At 41.8% G+C, this 20125-nt stretch overlaps 1 protein-coding gene across 4 annotated transcripts in view; it reads left to right on the top strand.

Moving 5' to 3' along the window:
• Positions 1-19195, top strand: part of KLHL20 (kelch like family member 20) — a 99454-nt gene extending 80259 nt beyond the window's left edge. For all 4 annotated transcript variants that reach the window (XM_077452982.1, XM_077452983.1, XM_077452981.1 and 1 more), the window contains 4 exons: positions 1295-1428; positions 2540-2748; positions 10041-10147; positions 13143-19195. In XM_077452982.1, the coding sequence (XP_077309108.1) occupies positions 1295-1428; positions 2540-2748; positions 10041-10147; positions 13143-13227 (535 nt within the window). In that variant the 3' untranslated portion in view covers positions 13228-19195. The remainder of the gene's footprint in view (positions 1-1294; positions 1429-2539; positions 2749-10040; positions 10148-13142) is intronic.
• The last annotated feature ends 930 nt before the right edge of the window (positions 19196-20125 follow it).

Below are 20125 nucleotides of genomic sequence, written 5' to 3'. Positions count from 1 at the left end.
TTTTTCAGGCGGACCTGAACGGGTGCTCCATAGAGCTCTATGGAGCGTCGGATGTCAGCGGTGACATGTCCGCTGACATCCGACCCGCTCCGATCCGAAAAAGTGTGACGGAGGAAAAAGCTATTTTTCCATCCGTCTGCGGATCGGATCGGATGACGACGGGCACTGCGGTCCGTCGTCATCCGATCTCCCATAGGGGAGAGCGGCGCTGTGACAGGTCCATCCCTGCACAGTGTGCGGAGACAGACCTGTCATCTCCCTGCTCAGCGGGGATCGGCGGAGTGATCCCCGCTGAGCAAACGGACATCCACGGGGCGGATCAGAACTGATCCGCCCCGTGTGAAAGGACCCTTACTGACGTGCAACAGTCCCTAAATTGTAACTGCTTGTAACTAAAGGGGAAAGGCTAACTTCAGTGGTGGCAAACACATCCAACTAGTTTTATATTTTGTGCATGCAAATCTTATATCACCAGACCATGTGCACAGCCTGGGTGTATGGTCCAAAACACTGATCAATTATTTATACAACCAATATCGGCTGCCATCAAGTTCTCCTTCCACCATCTTAATAATATCACAAGAATCAAATGTCTGATACCAGCAGAGGTATTTGCCAAAATTAATCCATGCTTTTGTATCCTCGAAACTGGATTAAAGCAACTCCTTCCGCTATGACACCTGCCTGAGGAAGAAAAAAAAAACAATATAGTTTGTAAATAGTATAGAATCCAGCAGCCAGGTTACTCACCCACCAACCCTGTCACTACCACGTCACCTCAATTCTTTGCTCTTTACACTGGCTATCAGTTAACCACAGGTTTTCCTTCAAAATTTACCTTCTCACTTATAAAGCCCTAGATAACTTGGGTTATGTCTATCTCACAGAACTTCTGGTTATCCATATTCCAAAATGCTCCATCTCCTGCTCAGAGAAATGAAAATTTCATGTACCCAAACTCATTTCAAATATTTTTGGGGTTTTATACATTCTTTCTGACAGAACACAATATGGAACTCACTGCCATCTATTGTCTGGGAAGCACCCTCTCGGGATGTTTTTAAAAACAGACACATCTGTTCACCTAGGCTTATAGCAACACCTGACAAGTTCTTCTGTTCAAAGCTTCCAACATCAATTTGATAAGCACTTTAAGCCCCGCAAGAGAAAAACCTAATAGAAATGTTATTACTATTAATACTTTCTTGCCAAAGGTAGAATGCTCTATATTCCTAATGCAGATGTTTAACACAAGATTGTTTAGGCATGAACATGTTTTGCTCTCTTATGCTAGGTACGACCCAAAGGAAAACAAATGGACACGTGTAGCATCTATGAGTACAAGGAGACTAGGAGTCGCTGTTGCAGTTCTAGGTGGTTTTCTATATGCTGTTGGGGGATCAGATGGTACATCTCCTCTCAATACCGGTTAGTAAATCTTCAAATCCATTTTCAACTTCCTTTCGAATTGTTATGAGATTATTACTCTATACCTATTCATTTAATATTTCTGTCCATGCAAATTCTATATTGTTTCCTGTATTGATATATTAACGTGGCCTCAGTACTTAAGTAAACCAGGGATGTAGAAACTAAATGCGAGTTATATTGGACAATAGAGAAATGTTTCATACCCCAAAACAGAGTAGAAAATGCCTAGCTCTGAGGAAGGGGGAGTGCCCCGAAACGCATTAGCAGTACCATGTGTACCATGTTTATGGCCTTTTGTCAGTTGCATTTTGTGAGTACCCACTTTTATGCAAAAATGTCTTATTTAAATTATCTCTGGTAATGCACTAGGTGTGCGTGCTTTCCATTTCTGTTTTTCATAAAGTAGAAAATAACCAATATATGAAAAACACACACATAATAATCACAATAGTGTGTATAATGTATAAATGTATTCGTGAAGAAAGCAATGATCAACGTCCACATACACCAACACTCAGTGTATAAGCAATAATCGTAGCAGTTCATAGAAAGTCCTTCAATTAGCTTCTCCACCACATGCTGTTTATCCCTTCTTCCCTCAATCCTTCACCTCTTTGTACCAAATAATCTGTATAAATACAGAGTGGTCACCAAATGTATATGATCTCTTATCTCTAGGATGGTCAGTGCACCTGATGTGCATAGGGTTAAAGCACCTCTTTTGTCAGCTTCCCCTTCAGTTGAGTCCTTCTTTATCCAGCCCTTTGGTCAGCATAAAAAATACAAGCAAACAATCCCCATAGTGCAGTACATAAAAACTCTTAAATATTAAAACTGCAATAACATTTAGACAGAAAACCATGAGATCCAGTACAGTAAGCCCTGGCACTTCTGGGGTCTCAACAGCATATGAGGTCACTTCCGTTGTCACGGAAATGACCTTAGTCTACTCGTGAAATGTGATATCTCCTTGCTTCGATCCTCACTGTGCCAGATATTCATGCTGATTAATGTAAATCGGCTGATTAATATAAAGTAAGTATTTTGTTCTGCAGATCAGGTAAAAAGATGTGACTGATCGATCATCTCATTGTTTTGTATTTTTCAGTGGAGCGCTACAATCCTCAGGAAAACCGCTGGCACACAATAGCACCAATGGGCACACGCAGAAAGCACCTAGGCTGTGCTGTGTACCAGGATATGATCTATGCAGTAGGTGGAAGAGATGACACCACAGAGCTAAGCAGTGCTGAGCGGTACAATCCCAGGACCAATCAGTGGTCACCCGTGGTTGCCATGACTTCCCGACGAAGTGGGGTAAGACAGCGCTTAAACTTTGTATTAGTATAATAATATTGAAAGGTGCAAACAAAATATAGCCATGTTATTTTATCTTAATCATATAGCTAAGGACTTGTAGTCCTAGATCATGGGTTATATGCTACTACCTTGGGGTGATTGAACACTGGCAAAAGATTTGTGGGAAATGCATCTAAGTGCACGCTCATAGAACCCCACCTACTCTATGGGTCTCCAGTTTTGTATCCTTAGATGACGGAACTCTTCTCTGGAAAAGTTTCCACTGTGTTGACTGACATTTCTGTGAAGATCCAATTGCCTTTTGCCTAAGGGCTCACCAGCAGTTTCTGGATCGGTTGCCCTTGATGTACATCCTGGGAGCTGTGCCTGGACCCTGCTATAGCAGGGCTGGCTTTGTAATATTTGTTTCAGCACTGGATCCTGCATTCGGCACTCAACTTTGCATGTGGTGCCAAAAGTGTAATTGGCTACAGAATAATATACAGGGTCAGGGCTATGGTCCATTCCTATGGCACCCGTACCCTGAGGGCCTCTTCAGAGGTAAGACCTCCATGAGGGGTGAGGTTTGGTCCTCTGGGAAACTTCGGTGTGTGTATACGGTAAGACAGCATTTCCCTGTAATTGTGACCGTGTCCTGTTTTTTATATGCGTGGTGTAATTTCACGTTGTGTATCTTCGCCACCTGAAAATATCTCTAATATCCAGTTGGCTACCTTGGGCGTCTTACAAACGTCCATAAAACCCCCTCCTCTGTACACAGGAGGTGTCTTGTATGCCCTTCACATTCTGATCTTGCCTTATCTCCTTCTGCTCAGCTACTGTGCACATCCCATGAGATCCTATGCCTGGGAGCTAGTCAGAAGCCTTTCTCACTGAATGATCTCTCTGACAGACAATCTCAGTGAGAACTCAATGTAACATTTTAAGCCAAAACAACAACAAAGTATCATAGTAGCGATCTTATCTCCTTCATTCCCTGTTTCCATGTCAGACAGATTTGTGAGTAAGAGAGCGGCAGCTGACAGAGGAAAGTTTTTGTTTTGTTTTTTGTGTGCACATGGAATTGACTTAACCAGGGCATGCGCTTTTTTTTCTTTTTTTTTTTTTTTTTCCCTACTTAACCATTTCAATACCGAGCACTTTCACCCCCCTTCTCCTGAGACCAATTTTCAGCTTTCAGTGCTGTCATACTTTGAGAATTGCGCAGTAACGCAACACTGTACCCATATGACATATTTTTTTCACACAAATAGAGCTTTCTTTTGGTGGTATTTAATCACCACTGTAGTTTTTATTTTTTACACTACAAATAAAAAAAAGACTGAACATTTTCGAAAACAATGCATTTTTCATATTTTCTGTTATAAAATTTTGCAAATGAGTAATTTCTCTTGATAAATTTTGACAAAATGATGCTGCTACATTTCTTTGGATAAAAAAAAACCCAAATCAGTGTTTGGTGTTGACAATGATGGGGGACAAACAGATGTTTTATGGGGACAGGTATCAGTGGTGCTTGGTGTACTGTCATCCTCACACAGAGAGCTGTCAAGGATCTGCAGATTCCCCCTCTCCCCCCGCACTGATCTCTCACTGAGCACGGTGGGGAGAACTGTCAGAGACATGCGTCTGTTTACATTGTGACGGCTGTGATTGGACACAGCCATCATGTGATCGGGACGGCCAATCACAGCGCCCATATTCCGATCTCTGCTCAGCTAGATTCTGTGATCATAATGATCAAAGAATCAAGCCGCAGCACGCCTCGTGGCCGCGATGCGAGCACTTGTTCTGAGGGATGTTCCCGAACAGTGGGGTGGGAGGTGGTTAACCCTTTAATTTCAACCTGTATAATCGCTATTTACTTTCCTCTCCTGTTCCATGTTTCTATTTTAAACTATTTGCTGGAAATGTGTTTTTTATTTTTTTTATTTTATAAAGCACATATATACATTGTTATTTTTAAAGAGGAAGTAATAAAAAAAACACCCTGCAGGACAAAGGCTATGCATACTAGCTCATTATGAATTACTTACCTGGGATCGAAGCCCCCGCAGCGACCCCCGTTCACCTCCTCTGTCGCCGCCATATCTCCCGAAGTGACTTCCGAGTATTGATATGACTGGCCTGAGCAGCGATGACGTCACTCCGGCGCATGCGTGCTGGAGTCGGCAGTGAAGGCATGATCGCCTTCACTAACGGCACGCTCAGTGCGCCTGCGCACTGTAGACGTCGGTGCCCGTTTTTTGGAAAATATCTCCTTAACCGTGTAGGTCAAGGAGATATTTTTTGCACCTACAGGTAAGCCTTAATCTAGGCTTACCTGTAGGTTAAAGTGGTCTGTAAGGGTTTACAACCACTTGTCGACTGTCTCCTGTACATATACATCGGCAGTTTAAAGATGGATATCTCGGACAGTTTATACTATAGCGTTGACTGTAGGTACAATACCAGATAGGCGCAGTGACTCCGATTGCCCGGTCTAGTCTTTCAGGGGATACAACACTAGGGATACGACTAGGTTCATCAGGAACTACTGACGACATATGTGGGTCCTTCCCTGTAGTATTAGTCCCGCTCCTCCTTTTTTCTTTTTTTTTTTTTTAAGACATTTATTAGCCACAAAAAAAGTACCTGGGTGTAGTATTAACACACCCCAGAAGGGATACCCTTCAATAGGGCTCACCAAGCCCCTATGCAACAATCCTGCTAAGCACCTTTAGCCTGCCAAGCAACACCTAGTGACTCACATGACCCGGTTAGGGAGAAATGAACCGATGCAAATGCCTGGTTCAGAGTCTGCTCTGTGTCCCACAGCTGCCTTCTGGAAGCACTGCATGCTTGACATACACAGCTTAACCACTTGCCCACTGGGCACTTAAACCCCCTTCCTAACCAGACCAATTTGCAGCTTTCGGTGCGCTCACATTTGTCATGCAACACTCTACCTATATGAAATTTTTGTCCTTTTTTTTTTTACACAAATAGAGCTTTCTTTTGGTGGTATTTAACCACTTGCCGACTGGCTCCTGTACATATACATCTTTAATCTTCCGATGTATATCTCGGTAATGGCAGCAGCTGCTGCCACAACTGAGATATCCATCTTTTGAAGAGCTGGTCCTCTTTACGATAATGGTGGTCTCTGCGGCAGAACACCGTTATCAGCGGCGGGAGAGGTGCCCTCCGGCGCTTACTGGTGCCGTTGGTCGCGGCAGAGGCGATCGGGTCCTTTCACGTCCTTTGTATGGAGACGAGTGAGGCTAAGATGGCCCCCACCCGTCTCCATACCAAAACGTCACTCCGCCCATAGCTCTTATTGCACACTTTTTCAATGTCATTTTTTTCAAATGACAATTTTTTTTTTTTTTTTATACATTTTAGTCCAAATATGAGATCTGAGGACTTTTTGACCCCGGATCTCATATTTAAGAGGACCTGTCATGCTTTTTTCAAGGGGTGTTTATATTCCTTGTAACGGGAATAAAAGTGACCCATTTTTTATTTATTTTTTAAAACATAAAAAAATTAAATCAAGTAAAATAAATAAGAAAAAAATGTATTTTTTTTAAAGCGCCCTCTCCCGATGAGCTCATGCCCAGAAGCAAACGCATACATGAGTAGCACCCGCATATGAAAACAGTGGTAAAACCACACGTGAGGTGTCGCCGCGATCGGTAGAGTGAGAGCAAAAATTCTAGCCCGAGACCTCCTCTGTAACTCAAAACATGCAACCTGTAGAATTTTTTTTAAACGTCACCTATGGAGATTTTTGAGGGTAAACGTTTGACGCCATTCCACGAACGGGCGCAATTTTGAAGCGTGACCTATTGGGTATCAATTTACTTGGCGTAATATTATCTTTCACAATCTAAAAAAAAAAACATGGACTAACTTTACTGTTTTATTTATTTTTTTTATTCAAAAAAGTGAATTTTTTGCAAAAAATAAGTGCACTTGTAAGACCGTTGGCAAATACGGCGTGAAAAAAAAGCATTGCAATGACCGCCATTTTATTCTCTAGGGTGTTAGGATAAAAAGGGAATATATAATGTTTGGAGGATCTAAGTAATTTTCTTGCAAAAAAAAACTGTTTTAAACATATAGACACCTAAATTCCAAAACAAGGCTAGTCCTTAATTGGTTAACCACTTCCCGCCCGGCCTATAGCAAAATGACAGCCGGGCGTTGGTTCAGTTATCCTGACTGGGTGTCATGACGTCCTACAGGATAACAGCCGCTGCTCGCCCGTGGGGGCACACATCGTTGCGACCGCTACACCGATCTTGGTAGGCTCTTTACCGCATGATCAGCCGTGTCCAATCACAGCTGATCGCGATGTAAACAGGAAAAGCCGGTGACCGGCTTTTCCTCACTCGCGTCTAACAGACGCAAGTAGAGGAGAGCCAGTCGATGGCTTTCCTGATGGGTGGTCTGCGCTGTGTTTATCATTCCCCCCCCCCCCCCCCGGGTGCCCACACCAGGGAAGCCGCCAGGACCACCAGGGAAGCTCCCAACATGTGGATGGCCCCCATGGCCATCCACGTGTGCAAATGACAGGCCAATCTGGCACAAATGGGCACTGACTGGCACCATCATGTAACAAATGAAATTAGTGATGCCCAGCAAAACCACCAATCGGTGTCATCAGTGCCACCTATCAGTGCCCATCCGTGCCACCCATAAATAAAATGCCCATCTGTGCTGCCTATGAGTGCCCATCTGTGCTGCCTATGAGTGCCCATCTGTGCCGCCTATGAGTGCCCATTTTTGGATCACCCACAATTGCTTTTCAGCCATGCAAAAATCTCCCTGGCCTAATGAATTTCCAACTCAGCCCTAGAATCCAGGAAACTACAAAGTTCCCTTTTAGCGCGAAATTCCACACAAGCTTTGTATGTTTTTTATCTTAAAGTTCTAGAATCCAGGAAATCCTTCCTCTCCTCTCCTTAGGGTGGCATCTGTCGTTGCTTCCTCCCATCAGGCCTGCAGCGGGATCTAAAATTCCTTTAACTGTCAGGGGGATCCTGATCTCCACAGGAGTCGTTGCACCCCATCAAAATTCTGAAACTTGGAGCCTTACGACGGACAACTCCCACACTTGACTCTTCTCCTACATCATAGCAGGAGCTCGCCGGTGAGGAATTCTGCCTGTACAACCACAATTGCCAGGATGTGGTCAAATCAGTTGGTATTTACCTAGCTGGAAATATTTCCTCCGGGAAAATCTAAATCCCTTTTTTGTCCTCCCTAAAAGTTCCAAGAACGGACATTCAGCTGCTTCTTCCACCATAAGTAGGTGACCCATGCAGCTAATTCACGGGGCTTATGCCCTCAAGGAAAAGGTTCCTCTTTCCTATTGGCTCACGCAAGCTGCCACCTGGTCTTCAGTTCATACCTTCCCAGTTTTACCTGGTGGATCTCCAGGCTTCTGCTGATGCAAGTTTTGACCCTGGGTGCTCCGTGCAGTCATCTAAATGTTTACTGCTCTTTACTAGTTTTTTGCCCACCCCTCAGTTTTTGTACTTGGGGAAGTCCCATGGTCTATGACTATAAGTCTTGTGTCCTGTCGTCCTTGTTCAAAAATCTGAGGGAAAGAACGGTGCTTACATGGTAAAGAGACAAAAGTGAGTCATCCCCTAAGAATGGGGGGTAAGAGAGAGGGTATGTAACAATACAGTTCAGTAAATGGCACGCAGCCCATACTTACAGAACATAAATAAGGAATTGGTGGGGGGGGGGGGGGTAGCACAGTGTGCGTGCGCACGCGCGCGCATACACAAAGTGACACAAGTCTTCAGTGATATGGCTTGGCTTAAGTATAATATAGGTTTTGTGCCGGTAGTTGCTGCTTAATGGTAGGACACCCCGAGGTGCTATTCTTTAGCAGAGCAGGAAATTTGAGTTTAGAGGACCTGAGAAAAGGAGGAAGAGGGGGGTGGGTAGTAACGACCGGTCTTGTGTCCTGTTCTGTACGATTTAAGATGATGAGAAATTTGACTGACTTGCCTACAATTTCCATGGCGCACAGTACAGGAAACAGGTCCCTCCCCTCTGTTTTCTTTTTCCTCATTACTTGCTGAAAAGCTGGAGTCCCACAGAGTGTCGTGTACTGTAGTCCAAGAGATGGAAGTTACATGCAAGTCAAAATTCTAATTTTTTTTCTGTTATGATTTGACCTTGTGTAGTAGCTGCATCCACACTACATTGTTCTTCTGGCTGTTTCATTTATTGCCACTGAACATTCATTATAAACTGCTCAGGAAAAAAGATCACGGCCATTTCCAGCTTCTCTTTCTGCTATAGACACCTTTTGTAGTGGAGAAGCAAGGAGCGAGAAAACAGCCAGTAAGGGGTTTATATTGCACCTTAATAAACTGCCTGTTTGTATAAGGCTTCATGCACACTGGACTTTTTTGCAGCTGCTTCTAGGAGCGTCTGGCATGTTTTTTTTTTTCCTGTCTCTAAACTCCCCTGCAGCATTTAGCGGCAGGGGCTTTTAGAGGCAAAAAAATAAACTCCACTGCCGGAGCATCCAGGAGTAGCAGAGTTTTGGCAGAAAAAACGCTTGTAAAAATGTCTTAATGCGTGTTAATGCTAGGCACATTTAGCGCTTCAGAGTTAAATCATTTCAATAGCTGGGATACATTCTTATTCCAGCCAATGAAATTAATGAACACCCAAGCGCTTGACATCTGTAAGCAAGACTAAACGCGTAAAAACTTTTACCAGCATCAGGCATTTTTCCTGCCAAAATGCTACTGCCAGGAGGAAAGGCTTCTGGAAGAGTTAGCAAATTATCCTGTGTGCATGAGGCCTTAAACTCACTGGCAGCTTCTCACTGAGCTGCAATGGGAAGTGGAGAACATCATCTTCACTACTCATCGCAGCCTTTTAAACAGCAGCACAGTGAAGATGAGCTATAATGGTCACTGCCACAGTTTATCCCAGTTTAATAAATGTACATCATAGATGGAGAACCATATTGCTTACAGATGATCAAAATCAAAGCGTGTTCCTTGGTGTGTAGTACACTGACCTTCTTGGGGGTCTGTCTAATTATTTAAGCAACAATACTCTTTTTAAGGCAGGTTAATTGTATTTGTTTTGCGGTAGCATGTTCAGTCCATGTTATGGCCACCAGTTCTATAAATTTCAAGTTAAAAATGATTAACATAGTTGCAAGCTAGCGATGCCTTAGAAAACAATTGTAGTGTTTGGCTTATTAAAGAATACTTTCATATGGTAAGTAGTACTGCTCATGCTTATTTCATTTATCAATGTCCTAGGTCGGTCTAGCTGTGGTCAATGGGCAGTTGATGGCTGTAGGTGGATTTGATGGAACAACATACTTGAAAACTATAGAGGTGTTTGATCCAGATGCTAACACTTGGAGGTGAGAATGTTTGTTTATCTCTACTATATACTACAGATTGTCTTTGTAGTGCCTTTTACTAACTTCGTGGAAATGCTTTCAAGTAAAAAATAAAAATAAAAAGTTAACATACTATTGATCCTTGGGGCTTGTTCACACTTGACTAAATTTCTAACGCTTAACAAACGCCCCTATAGCATTAGTATGGGCGTTAGACTTGTGTAAATAAGCTTTAGTATGGCCATTAGACAGGCATTTTACAAGCATTAATGAGGAGTTAAAAATGCTCCCCAAACTCCATATGGGCAGTTCTGAAGCTTTTTATGAAAACTGTTCCACAAACGCCTATTCCTTTACCGGCAATAAGCTAATCTTTACACCCCACAACTGCTCCGCAACTGCCTGCCATAGCATCTGTGGAACGTTACCATAGACTTGCATGGGAGAGGTTGACTTGACATGAGGCTTTAATTTTGTAGCTATGCTAACGCTTCATGTTTTGATAGTGTGAATGTCTGTCTATTTTATCTTGTGCATAGGCATTTGAGGGTCGTTTTTAACGCCTGCTTTTAATGCCAGTGTGAACTCTGCCTTAAGTTACTTGGCGTTCTACTTGGTTAACCAATAGTGATCTTTCAGTCATGCTGACTTTGCAGTGTTGGAAACTCCATTACTATTCATTTGGAAATGCAAACTTTTTTTAAAAAGTGCTACCAGATTGACTTGTTTGATGCTCAACAGGTACCTGGCCATAGAGATGAACAGACTAACACAGCTCCATCTCTGTGACTGGGTGCCTACGTATTCACGTGGTGTACAGGTCACCATTTCTGTAAGTGCTACTTGAGTGTAAGGAGGAATCAGCTGAGATCTAAAGTTATTGTAACTTTTTGCTGAGGGAGGGTCATTTGGGAGGATTTTCTTTCAAAGCAAAATTATCCCTGAAATGTTTAAAGTGTGCAGTGCGGCATATACACGTGTGTGTGTGTGTGTGTGTGTGTATATATATATATATATATATATATATAATATAGTGGAGTGGTTGTCATCAGAAGAGGCATTTTACATACTCATGACAGAATTTTCAAAATGATTTGCACCAATGCCACTAGACAGCTCACTTACAATACACCAAACAGAACAAACAAAAACTACCGGGAGTGAGATTTTGTTTGAATCGCTTTTAAAAATAAAATCTTATAAATTCTGCCAGGGGTATATAAATATTAAGTACAACTGTACTCCTCTTTTAGGTTTTAAGCATGGGGTCTATAGTAATAACAATATGAATAGTGTGGCTTGGCTTTTTATTTTTTGTGTCTCCGGTAGTAAGCGTAGCATGAGCTTTTTTTATTGTAATATCAATGTTATTTTGAACTGCAGGTAATGACCACCAATAAAATAGATGAAATGTTATTTACATTCACTTTTTATTCTGGATCAAAAAAATATATCTTCAGTCTAGTTGATGGGTGTAATTAACTACACACTGCAAAGCACAGGTTAACTGAAATGCCACCAGGCTAAAAACCCTTCTTAGAAGGTTCAGCAGAGGGCGCACTACGCACTATGCATGATGACATGAAATTCTAGCTAGTACTGTATAGTCTACTGCTCTCTTCATCCTTAAATGAGCTCACATTAATTGTGATTTGTATAGCCACTCTTCAAATATAATTTGACACACATTGATCTATGAAAATAAATTATACTGCCTAAGATAATGAATAAGTAAGCGAACAGCTTGTTTTAGGTTTCTCTTTCAGGTAAGCCCCATTCACACTTTTTTGTGCTTGTTGCCCTACACCTGACTACGCAGAATGGCATTCTTTACACTTGTGCCTGTTTACACTTCTTCACTCAGTTCTTGGGGGAAAAAAAAGTATAGGAGATTTTTTTTTTTGGGTTTTTTTTTCAGACGTTTTTGATTTCAGACTTCAATGGGAATGCCTGTACATATATACATGCTTTTCTTGCACAATTTTATGCCTGAAGAATTCCTCTCTACTGTTTTGCTCCCCGTGCCTAGCCCAGGAAATAGACTCCTGAAGCTTGATACAGGCGCAAAAAATGCAAGTAATACACCTGAAAAAAGCTGCACAATCACCAGGCATATGCTTTGTTTAGGTGTGAATGCCAGCTAAAGCAGGGCAATTTGTATCACCAATATACTGTTAACTGAGATATTGGGGTTTGGGGCTGTAGGTAGCAAAGTAATGGGTATTAAGCTAGCCTTGTGTATTTCTTTCTGCTTAAATTAAAAGCCTTCCAGTCAATCCAAATGCTGCTTATAAAGAGTTTTATTTATTATTTTCTTTTAACAATGAGGCATCTGTGTAGTTTGCAGAATTTTGCTTACTGTAGGGGTGAGGCTTTTCTTCCCAGGCAGTATCCTCTAGGGGTAGCATGTGACCACGTTCTCACTTCTCGGCATCAGCTTGACTGCCTGTAGCTTTCCACGTGGAAAAGCCATATTTTCCATTGTCCAACACAATTGTAATGAGGCCAGCTTGGCTCAGCCAGAGCTGGACAAGAACAGGGCATAAGCTGGGTACACAAAGTTATTTTTTTATTTTTATTTTTTCACTGTACTATCACAAGCAAGGTTAGTGAAGCAATCTCCTCCACTGTGCTATTTTATCACAGCCATTCACTGCCACTGCTAATCGGCTGCTGGCTTTCCAGCATGCCTGTTCAATAGAAGTTATTTGTGAGACCGGCTTCTATAGAAAAGACAGCTGTACACATGGGCAAAGGTTGGCCGATTCCTGCCGAACTAACCAATTTCAGGTGATTTTTGGCCTGTTTGTACAACAAATAAGTATGGCACTAATAATCATTGTCTTGTGATATCATAGATGAAATCTGTATATGTTGACACAAAAGAATGTAACAAATATTCTGTACACCATTGCATTGATTTCTGTCCCTTTAATGGTCTGAACACATTGCCTTAACTAAAATATGCAATATATTGTTACTAGAAACTATTCCTCATCTCTCCTCTTGTATGCAGGTTATATGGCGGCATGAACTACCGACGGTTGGGAGGAGGTGTTGGCGTTATCAAGATGACACACTGTGAATCACACATCTGGTAGCCCATCCAGCCTAACATCCGTTATGTGAAAGCCTCAGTTCATGGACACTGCCAGGGACTTCCTCAGTGTTGGGGGGGGGGGGGGGGGGGAAATGAACTCTCGTGACCAGATACTATATCAGTGAGCCATGAAGAAAAGTCTTTTATTCTGTCTCCCTAAGAATCAAGTTTTTCCTTTTATTTATATCCCAGAAAGATTGCAGGCTTTTGTAGTCTTGGAAGATTCTAATGCCATTTTTGTAGGTTCAATCTGAATTCCATAGGACCCGAGTGCTCTGAAATTCTGCAGGTTTTTGCAAGTGGACAAAAGGTAGTGTGGTTGCTTTGACTGGTTCCTTATGCAGTATGTTATGGAATGTGATTGTGGTGGTACTGAGAGTAGAAATGTTCAGAAAATTTGTATATGCCTGAACCTGAAGAAGGTGAAAATGATCCAAGAACATGGTTTAATATCAGGAATGTCTGGAAAGCATCATGTTTTGTCATATGCAAACGTATTTAATGGCAGGTTGTTATGAGGTGGTCTGCAGCTTGGCTAAGAATCAAAAGACCCTACAAGAGATTCCTCGCACATGACTGTGCTAACATACACATAGTCTACGTTTACAGCTGGCCAAGTTCATGGCAGTGTGAAAAAATAAAAAAACACCTCTTAGCTTTCCTCAAACATTGTAAAATGCTGCAGTACATTATACAGCCACTTGCACTAGTGTCTCATCCAACTTCCTTGTGCCTCTAAAACCTGCACAGACTGCTACCCTTGATAATGGTCTTGTGTTGCCTTTAACAGATGTAGCAAAATTTTATAGTTTGTGTAGAGAAAACCGATGCGAAGAACAAAACGTTCACCGTAGACTAATCAGTCAGTATTAACATTCATGGGCCATTTATGTAATTTGTCATTCAACCTGGAAATTATTATAATTTTTTTTTTTATGTACAGGAAATTCTAAGGTGCTAGCTTTGAATAATGACTTACTGATTGACAGAAGAATAGGTTCTCTATGAAGTGTGCAGCATTCCAATATCACACCTAGAAATCCCTATGAGTGCCATTTTTCATGATCACTCAGTCCGACTAATTCCTAAAGAGGACCTGAACTGTGGAAGTCTGAAAAAGGGCAAGTAGAGGACAAAAAAGAAATCTTCACTGGTATAGGTTCCCTTTCAGCTGATCTTTTTCCCATTACTGACTTACTGTACCCTATTCTGCCCTGTGTCTCTGCGTAGAGGCTGGGCTTTGCATCATCTTGTAAGATTTCTCCACCCGGATGGCTGGTTAGAAAGCAGCAGAAGGTTCAGAAATCATTGTTCCACATCATGAATGAAGCAGGGTGAGCCTTGCATTACAACCTCCTCTTCTGGAGGAGGGGAACATTGAACAGCACAGTACTGATGTCGCCAAATCTAATGATAGCAGTCGCAGGCACAGTGCCTTAAATGATCTCACACTGCAGATATACAGCTGCTGGGTGTATTACTAAAGGTTGATGTTTTTTTTTTTGTTTTTTTAGGGTACTGCTTAGACACAGTGAATATTTTTAGATCTCCAGATTTCCATAGTCTAACAAGCATTCAAAAGCTAGGTAAATGCACTCAACTACCTAAAGTAGGTCTACACAATTAACACGTGTTCCAGCCAGCAGATCTGAACGATCAAACTAATACTTAGCTTCCTAAAATATATATTTGAGTTTTGTAAATACTCAGAATATAAGTAGGGCTCTAAAGTCTAAATATACTCATCCACTGTAAGATGTACTGAAAGCAGGAAAGAAATGGGAGAATTAGAAAGTAATAATAATGGACTTTGGAAGTGTAGTTATCGCTAATTCAGTGGTGTAAAAAATAAAATAAACTGAGGGGGGAGGGGGGGGTTGGCCATCTTATCACCACTCTCAAAACAAAACCAACCAGAGAGGAGTTTACTAGTGCTTGTTGCCACCGTAAAACATTTCTGTAGAAACAAGAACTAGCTCTGTTCACTTTCCATTATTTCACAAAGCAATAATTTTTTAACTAGGTATTTCTCAGAGGTGGCAGTGTCAAACACTCATCACTCCAAAATGTTATAATGCATCGGCTTAGTGTAAAACATTTTACTGCTGCATTTCAGAGGCTGGCCAGTCAAAATAGGAAAAATTTATATATTGCCACCTTTTATACCTGCAAAATCGTGTTCTCTTTTATTGCAGCCTGTCATTAGCACCATCATTGTTCCTTATGGTGTACATCTGTGTAAGCAAATTTTCAGAAGCAGTTGCGTCCCTCTCTTGCCTACCAATACATGAATCGGCTATTTGCTGCTCGTGTGCCCTTACGAATGGCTCAAGCAAAACTTTGTCACATATTTTGACCATAAACTCCTGTTACAGGTGCACTGGATCTGAAGGAGTCATTTTCTCTAGCACCCGTCTATTCCATTTTTTTTCAAAAGCAAGTGCCATTACTATACTAATTTCCGAAAAGAAATGTTGAATCGAAGACCTATAGCAACCATCCAAATTTCATTAAAGTCATACTAAACTTAAAAGCAAAACGTAGTATATTGCGACTCACCAGTCGCTAGATGTGGTGGCTGCATTCACCAGATGAAAATAGAAGAATGAAAGCCTAAAAAAGAAAATGGAGCTATCACATCTAAGAAATAGTAAACTGCAATATGTTTGCTTTTTGGTTTATTACCACTTTAAAATTACAGAATATCTGATTTGCTTTGGGTGTTTGCCCCTCTTTCCCATTTCCCATGAATCTGATTTGAAACTCCTAAACCATTTAAGGTTGATAATTAAATGTTAACATAAAGCTATCTTACCATGATGGATAAATTGAGCATTTCAGGACTGAAATACCTGCTCCAGGCTCTTTTTATTGCTGGCCTCATGCCTAAAGGCCTAGGTTTTTGTTACATCATCCCTGTTGAATATGAGGATCAACAAGTCTGTACCCTGGTCCTCCATTTCAGCATGGTTCACATGTGCAAGTGGCTCACTTTACATGCCAGCAGTATATTCAGCACGGAGCATTTAGGGTTTCCAGGAAATAAATATTTCAGCCCTTACTACCCATTATTCATTCATCCTTAATAGCCTGCTATCATACGATATCTTTGTTAACATTTGAGTTTTCGGAAAAAGTCCCTAATGATGGTAGAATTGTACAAAGCCTGGTGTAATGAGAATAATTGGTAGGATTTAGCATTTAAGAATTTTTTGTCAGTATAACATAAAGCCTGCCATGTGACAACTTTTATCATTCATAACCATTGCTAATCATATGCTGCAGTAGTTGGGGATCATTTGTATACACTAAATATGCTATCATAGCTGTTATTCAGATGAAGCAAATTGTTGTCTCAGCCGTGACATATTCTTTAAATGTTGCAGCAATACCCAAGGATTACTGCAGAAAACAATAGCGCTGCTAAGTAATATTGAGCTTGTCTCAACGTGTGAGACAAACTCATCAGTTCTGAAGCTCTGAGACAGTCAACACACACACACACCACCACCACCAATTAAAGAGGAAGTAAACTCAATGGGTTTACTTCCTCTTTGTTTCCCTGCAAAGGCAAAGCATAATGGGCTACTTCATGTGTCACTTACCTGACACAGGAGCCAGTGAAGTCACCACTGTCCCCTCTTCCATGGAGCGTCCATCTTCCTTCTGAGTATCGTGGCTCCGGCGCTGTGACAGAGCCGCGATGGCAGGGAGCCGCCACTAATGGCATATCGCCGTTAGCAGTGGCATGCTCAGTGTGCCGCTATCTACGGCGCATGCGCCTTAGACAGCGGTGCCTGTCTTTTTGCAAATATCTCCTAAACCGTGTAGGTTTAGGTGATATTTCTTGGACCTGCAGGTAAGCCTTAATCTATGCTTACCTGTAGGTCAAAGTGGTCTGTAAGGGTTTACAACCACTTTAACTATTTGGAAATAATTTCTTCCAGTTTGCTATCCCAGACTTGCGTGCGTAATATCTAAGGAATATGATTACTTTAAATTATTTGGCATTTTGATGACTCACTAAAGGTAAAAAATAAAATAAAAATGTTACCTGCAGAGCAGCCCCTGATCCTCCTCTTCGCAGGGACCCCGTCTGCGCTCCTGGCTTCTCCCCCCTGCTGAGTGCCCCCATAGCAAGATGCTATGGACATTCTTGCATGCTCGTTCCTGAGCCCCGCTCTGTGTGTTTATATGACAAACAGAACGGGGCTCCGCTCCCTCACTGGCTGTGATTGACAGCAGCGGAAGCCAATGACTCCTGCTGCTGTCTCTGAGCCAGTGAAGAGGGAGAGAGCCAGGAGAGCAGCTGCTTTTGTGCACATTGCTGGATCAGGATTAAGCTCAGGTAAGTATTAGGGGGGCTTAAGGGGATGTATACCGAAGGTTTTTTTTTTTTTTTTTTTACCTTTTTATGCGTGGAATGCATGAGGTCAAAAACCTTCAGCATTTAGAATTTAAGTCTAAATAATTTGTGAACCAAGATCTAGGGCCATATTTTTCATTTTTTGTGAGCATTTTCATGCAATTTGAGAAGTTCTCAACAGTCATGCATTTTCATGCATTTGTTGTCATCAATAGGCCTTTTAATGCACATCAAAGCACCAAAATATGGACAACAAATGGCTCAGATGTAAGCCAGCACCATATAAAATGGCTTACAATGTTACTCGAGCAATAAAACACATAGGTGTGAATAGGCCCTATAGATCTGTTTGAACAGTTTAGTATAAAACTTAAAGCGGAGTTCCACCCAAAAGTGGAACTTCCACTTTAAGCACTTGCCCCCTTACATGTCACATTTGGCGTGTCATTTTTTTGGCTGGGTGAGTGGGTACCTTGTTTTGAGAGGGACTTCCTGTCCCACTTTCTGCTTCTGTCTCTTGGCCGCCTAGGCGACGCCTCCTCTCCCCCTAGGCAGCCCCTCCCTCTCTGAAATTGTTTGGGGCACGTCAGAAGTCCCAGAAGATTGCCTGGCCACTAGCAGCTTGCAGCTCAATTTGCGCATGCGCAGTGCGTGCCCGGCCGTGAAGCCGCAAGCTATCATGTCTGGGTGCCCACAGTTGCTATGATGACGCCGCAGAGAGGAGAAGAGCAAGGCTGGACCATAGGACAGGTGAGTGTGTGTCCGTTTATTAAAAGTCAGCAGCTACACTTTTTGTAAACGACAAAAACAAGTGGAACTCCGCTTTAACCTAAACATTTTAAGTGCGTCATATTGCTGTTTTGATCGGTGTCTGAATACGGTTCATTCTAAACTTTCAACCTACATTTTACAGGTATGTACTAGATATATTCTGTATATGGTATTCTTTCCAGCTACATTAGCAGCCAGACCAGACTCAGGATTTTAGTTCTTTGGATCTGTTGAACATAAGTAATTACCTTGCTGTTGTCTAGTTACTCTGCATCTAATATGTTCAGCTGTTTCCATATTCAATAATCTTCTAATTGAGGTACCTTGACTTCCACCAGTGGTCACAAGCTTATGGTGTTCAGAGACTAAACTTGGCCATGGAGACTCTGTTGCGGTCCATGAATCGTGTTGTAACAACTCGTCATTTATATTTAATGTTTACAAAACCTTTTTGGCAATACATTTGTCAACGATGTTCCTGTTAACCAGTTACCTTTGTTAAACCTTATGGTGACGTCAAGTTAATGGCTCTACGGGCAAATGCATGATATTTAAAGACTTCACTAATCAATCCACCTCATCCTCCATCTAATTCACAAGTGCTGTTTCATGTTACTGGCTTGCATCCCACTGCCCTTTTTTAAAAACTGCACGAACCAATCAGAATAAAAGTGAAGAGCATGTGCACAAAAGGTGAAGAAGACAGATCATTTGCACCATTTTATAAAGTGTTGTGTAAATAAAATGTTTACTTTGTCATCTATGCTTTTTTTAGCATGTGTAAAGTGTAAAATATGTTAGCTTAAAATAAATGTTATTGCTTTTTTAATAACTTTGCTTTACATAGTTTTTTTGTAAATGTTTAAACTTACTCTTTGTGTTCCAAGAAATCCTGGCATTTATTATCTTGCAATTTATGCAAGTCCCTGAATTTGACTTGGGATATTGGCATCATGCACTCCCCTGTACAGCAGAGCACAGACTACAATGAAAGTATTCACAGTGCTTCACTTGTTATGTTACATGTACATAAGTATTCACAGCTTTTTGCCTTGACACTTAAAATTGAGCTCAGGTATATCCTGTTTCCACTAATTATCCTTGAGATGTTTCTACAGCTTGATTTGGAATCCACCTGTGGTAAGTTCAGTTGATTGGACATGATTTGGAAAGGCACACGCCTGTCTATATAAGGTCCCACAGTTAACAGTGCATGTCAGAGCACAAACCAAGCCATGAAGTCCAAGGAATTGCCTGTAGACCTCCGAGACAGGATTGTATCGAAGCACAGATCTGGGGATAGGTACAGAAAAATCAGGGGATAAAGGCCTTGGTCAGAGAGGTGACCAAGAACTTGATGGTCACTCTGACAGAGCTCCAGCATTGCTTTCTGGAGAGAAGGAACCTTCCAGAAAACAACCATCTGTGCAGCAGTCCAATCAATCAGCCCGTCTGGAGTTTGCCAAAAAGCACCTGAAGGACTCTGACCATGAGAAACAAAATTCTTTGGTCTGATGAAACAGATTGAATGCTTTGGCCTGAATGGCAAGCATCCTGTCTGGAGGAAACTAGGCACCGCTCACAACCTAGCCAATACCATTCCTTCAGTGAAATATGGTGGATGCAGCATCATGCTGTGGGGATGTTTTTCAGTGGCAGGGACTGGGAGACTAGTCAGGATCTAGGGAAAGTTGAATGCAGCAATGTACAGAGACATCCTTGATGAAAACCTGCTCCAGAGTGCTCTGGACCTCCAGATTGG

The sequence above is a fragment of the Lithobates pipiens genome, unplaced genomic scaffold (assembly GCF_037356315.1).
Source record: "Lithobates pipiens isolate NorthernLeopardFrog02 unplaced genomic scaffold, aLitPip1_a1.2 Scaffold_23, whole genome shotgun sequence".
In the NCBI taxonomy this organism is placed as follows: domain Eukaryota; kingdom Metazoa; phylum Chordata; class Amphibia; order Anura; family Ranidae; genus Lithobates; species Lithobates pipiens.
Note: the sequence above shows the minus strand (reverse complement) of the source record. Positions and strands in the feature narration are given on the sequence as shown.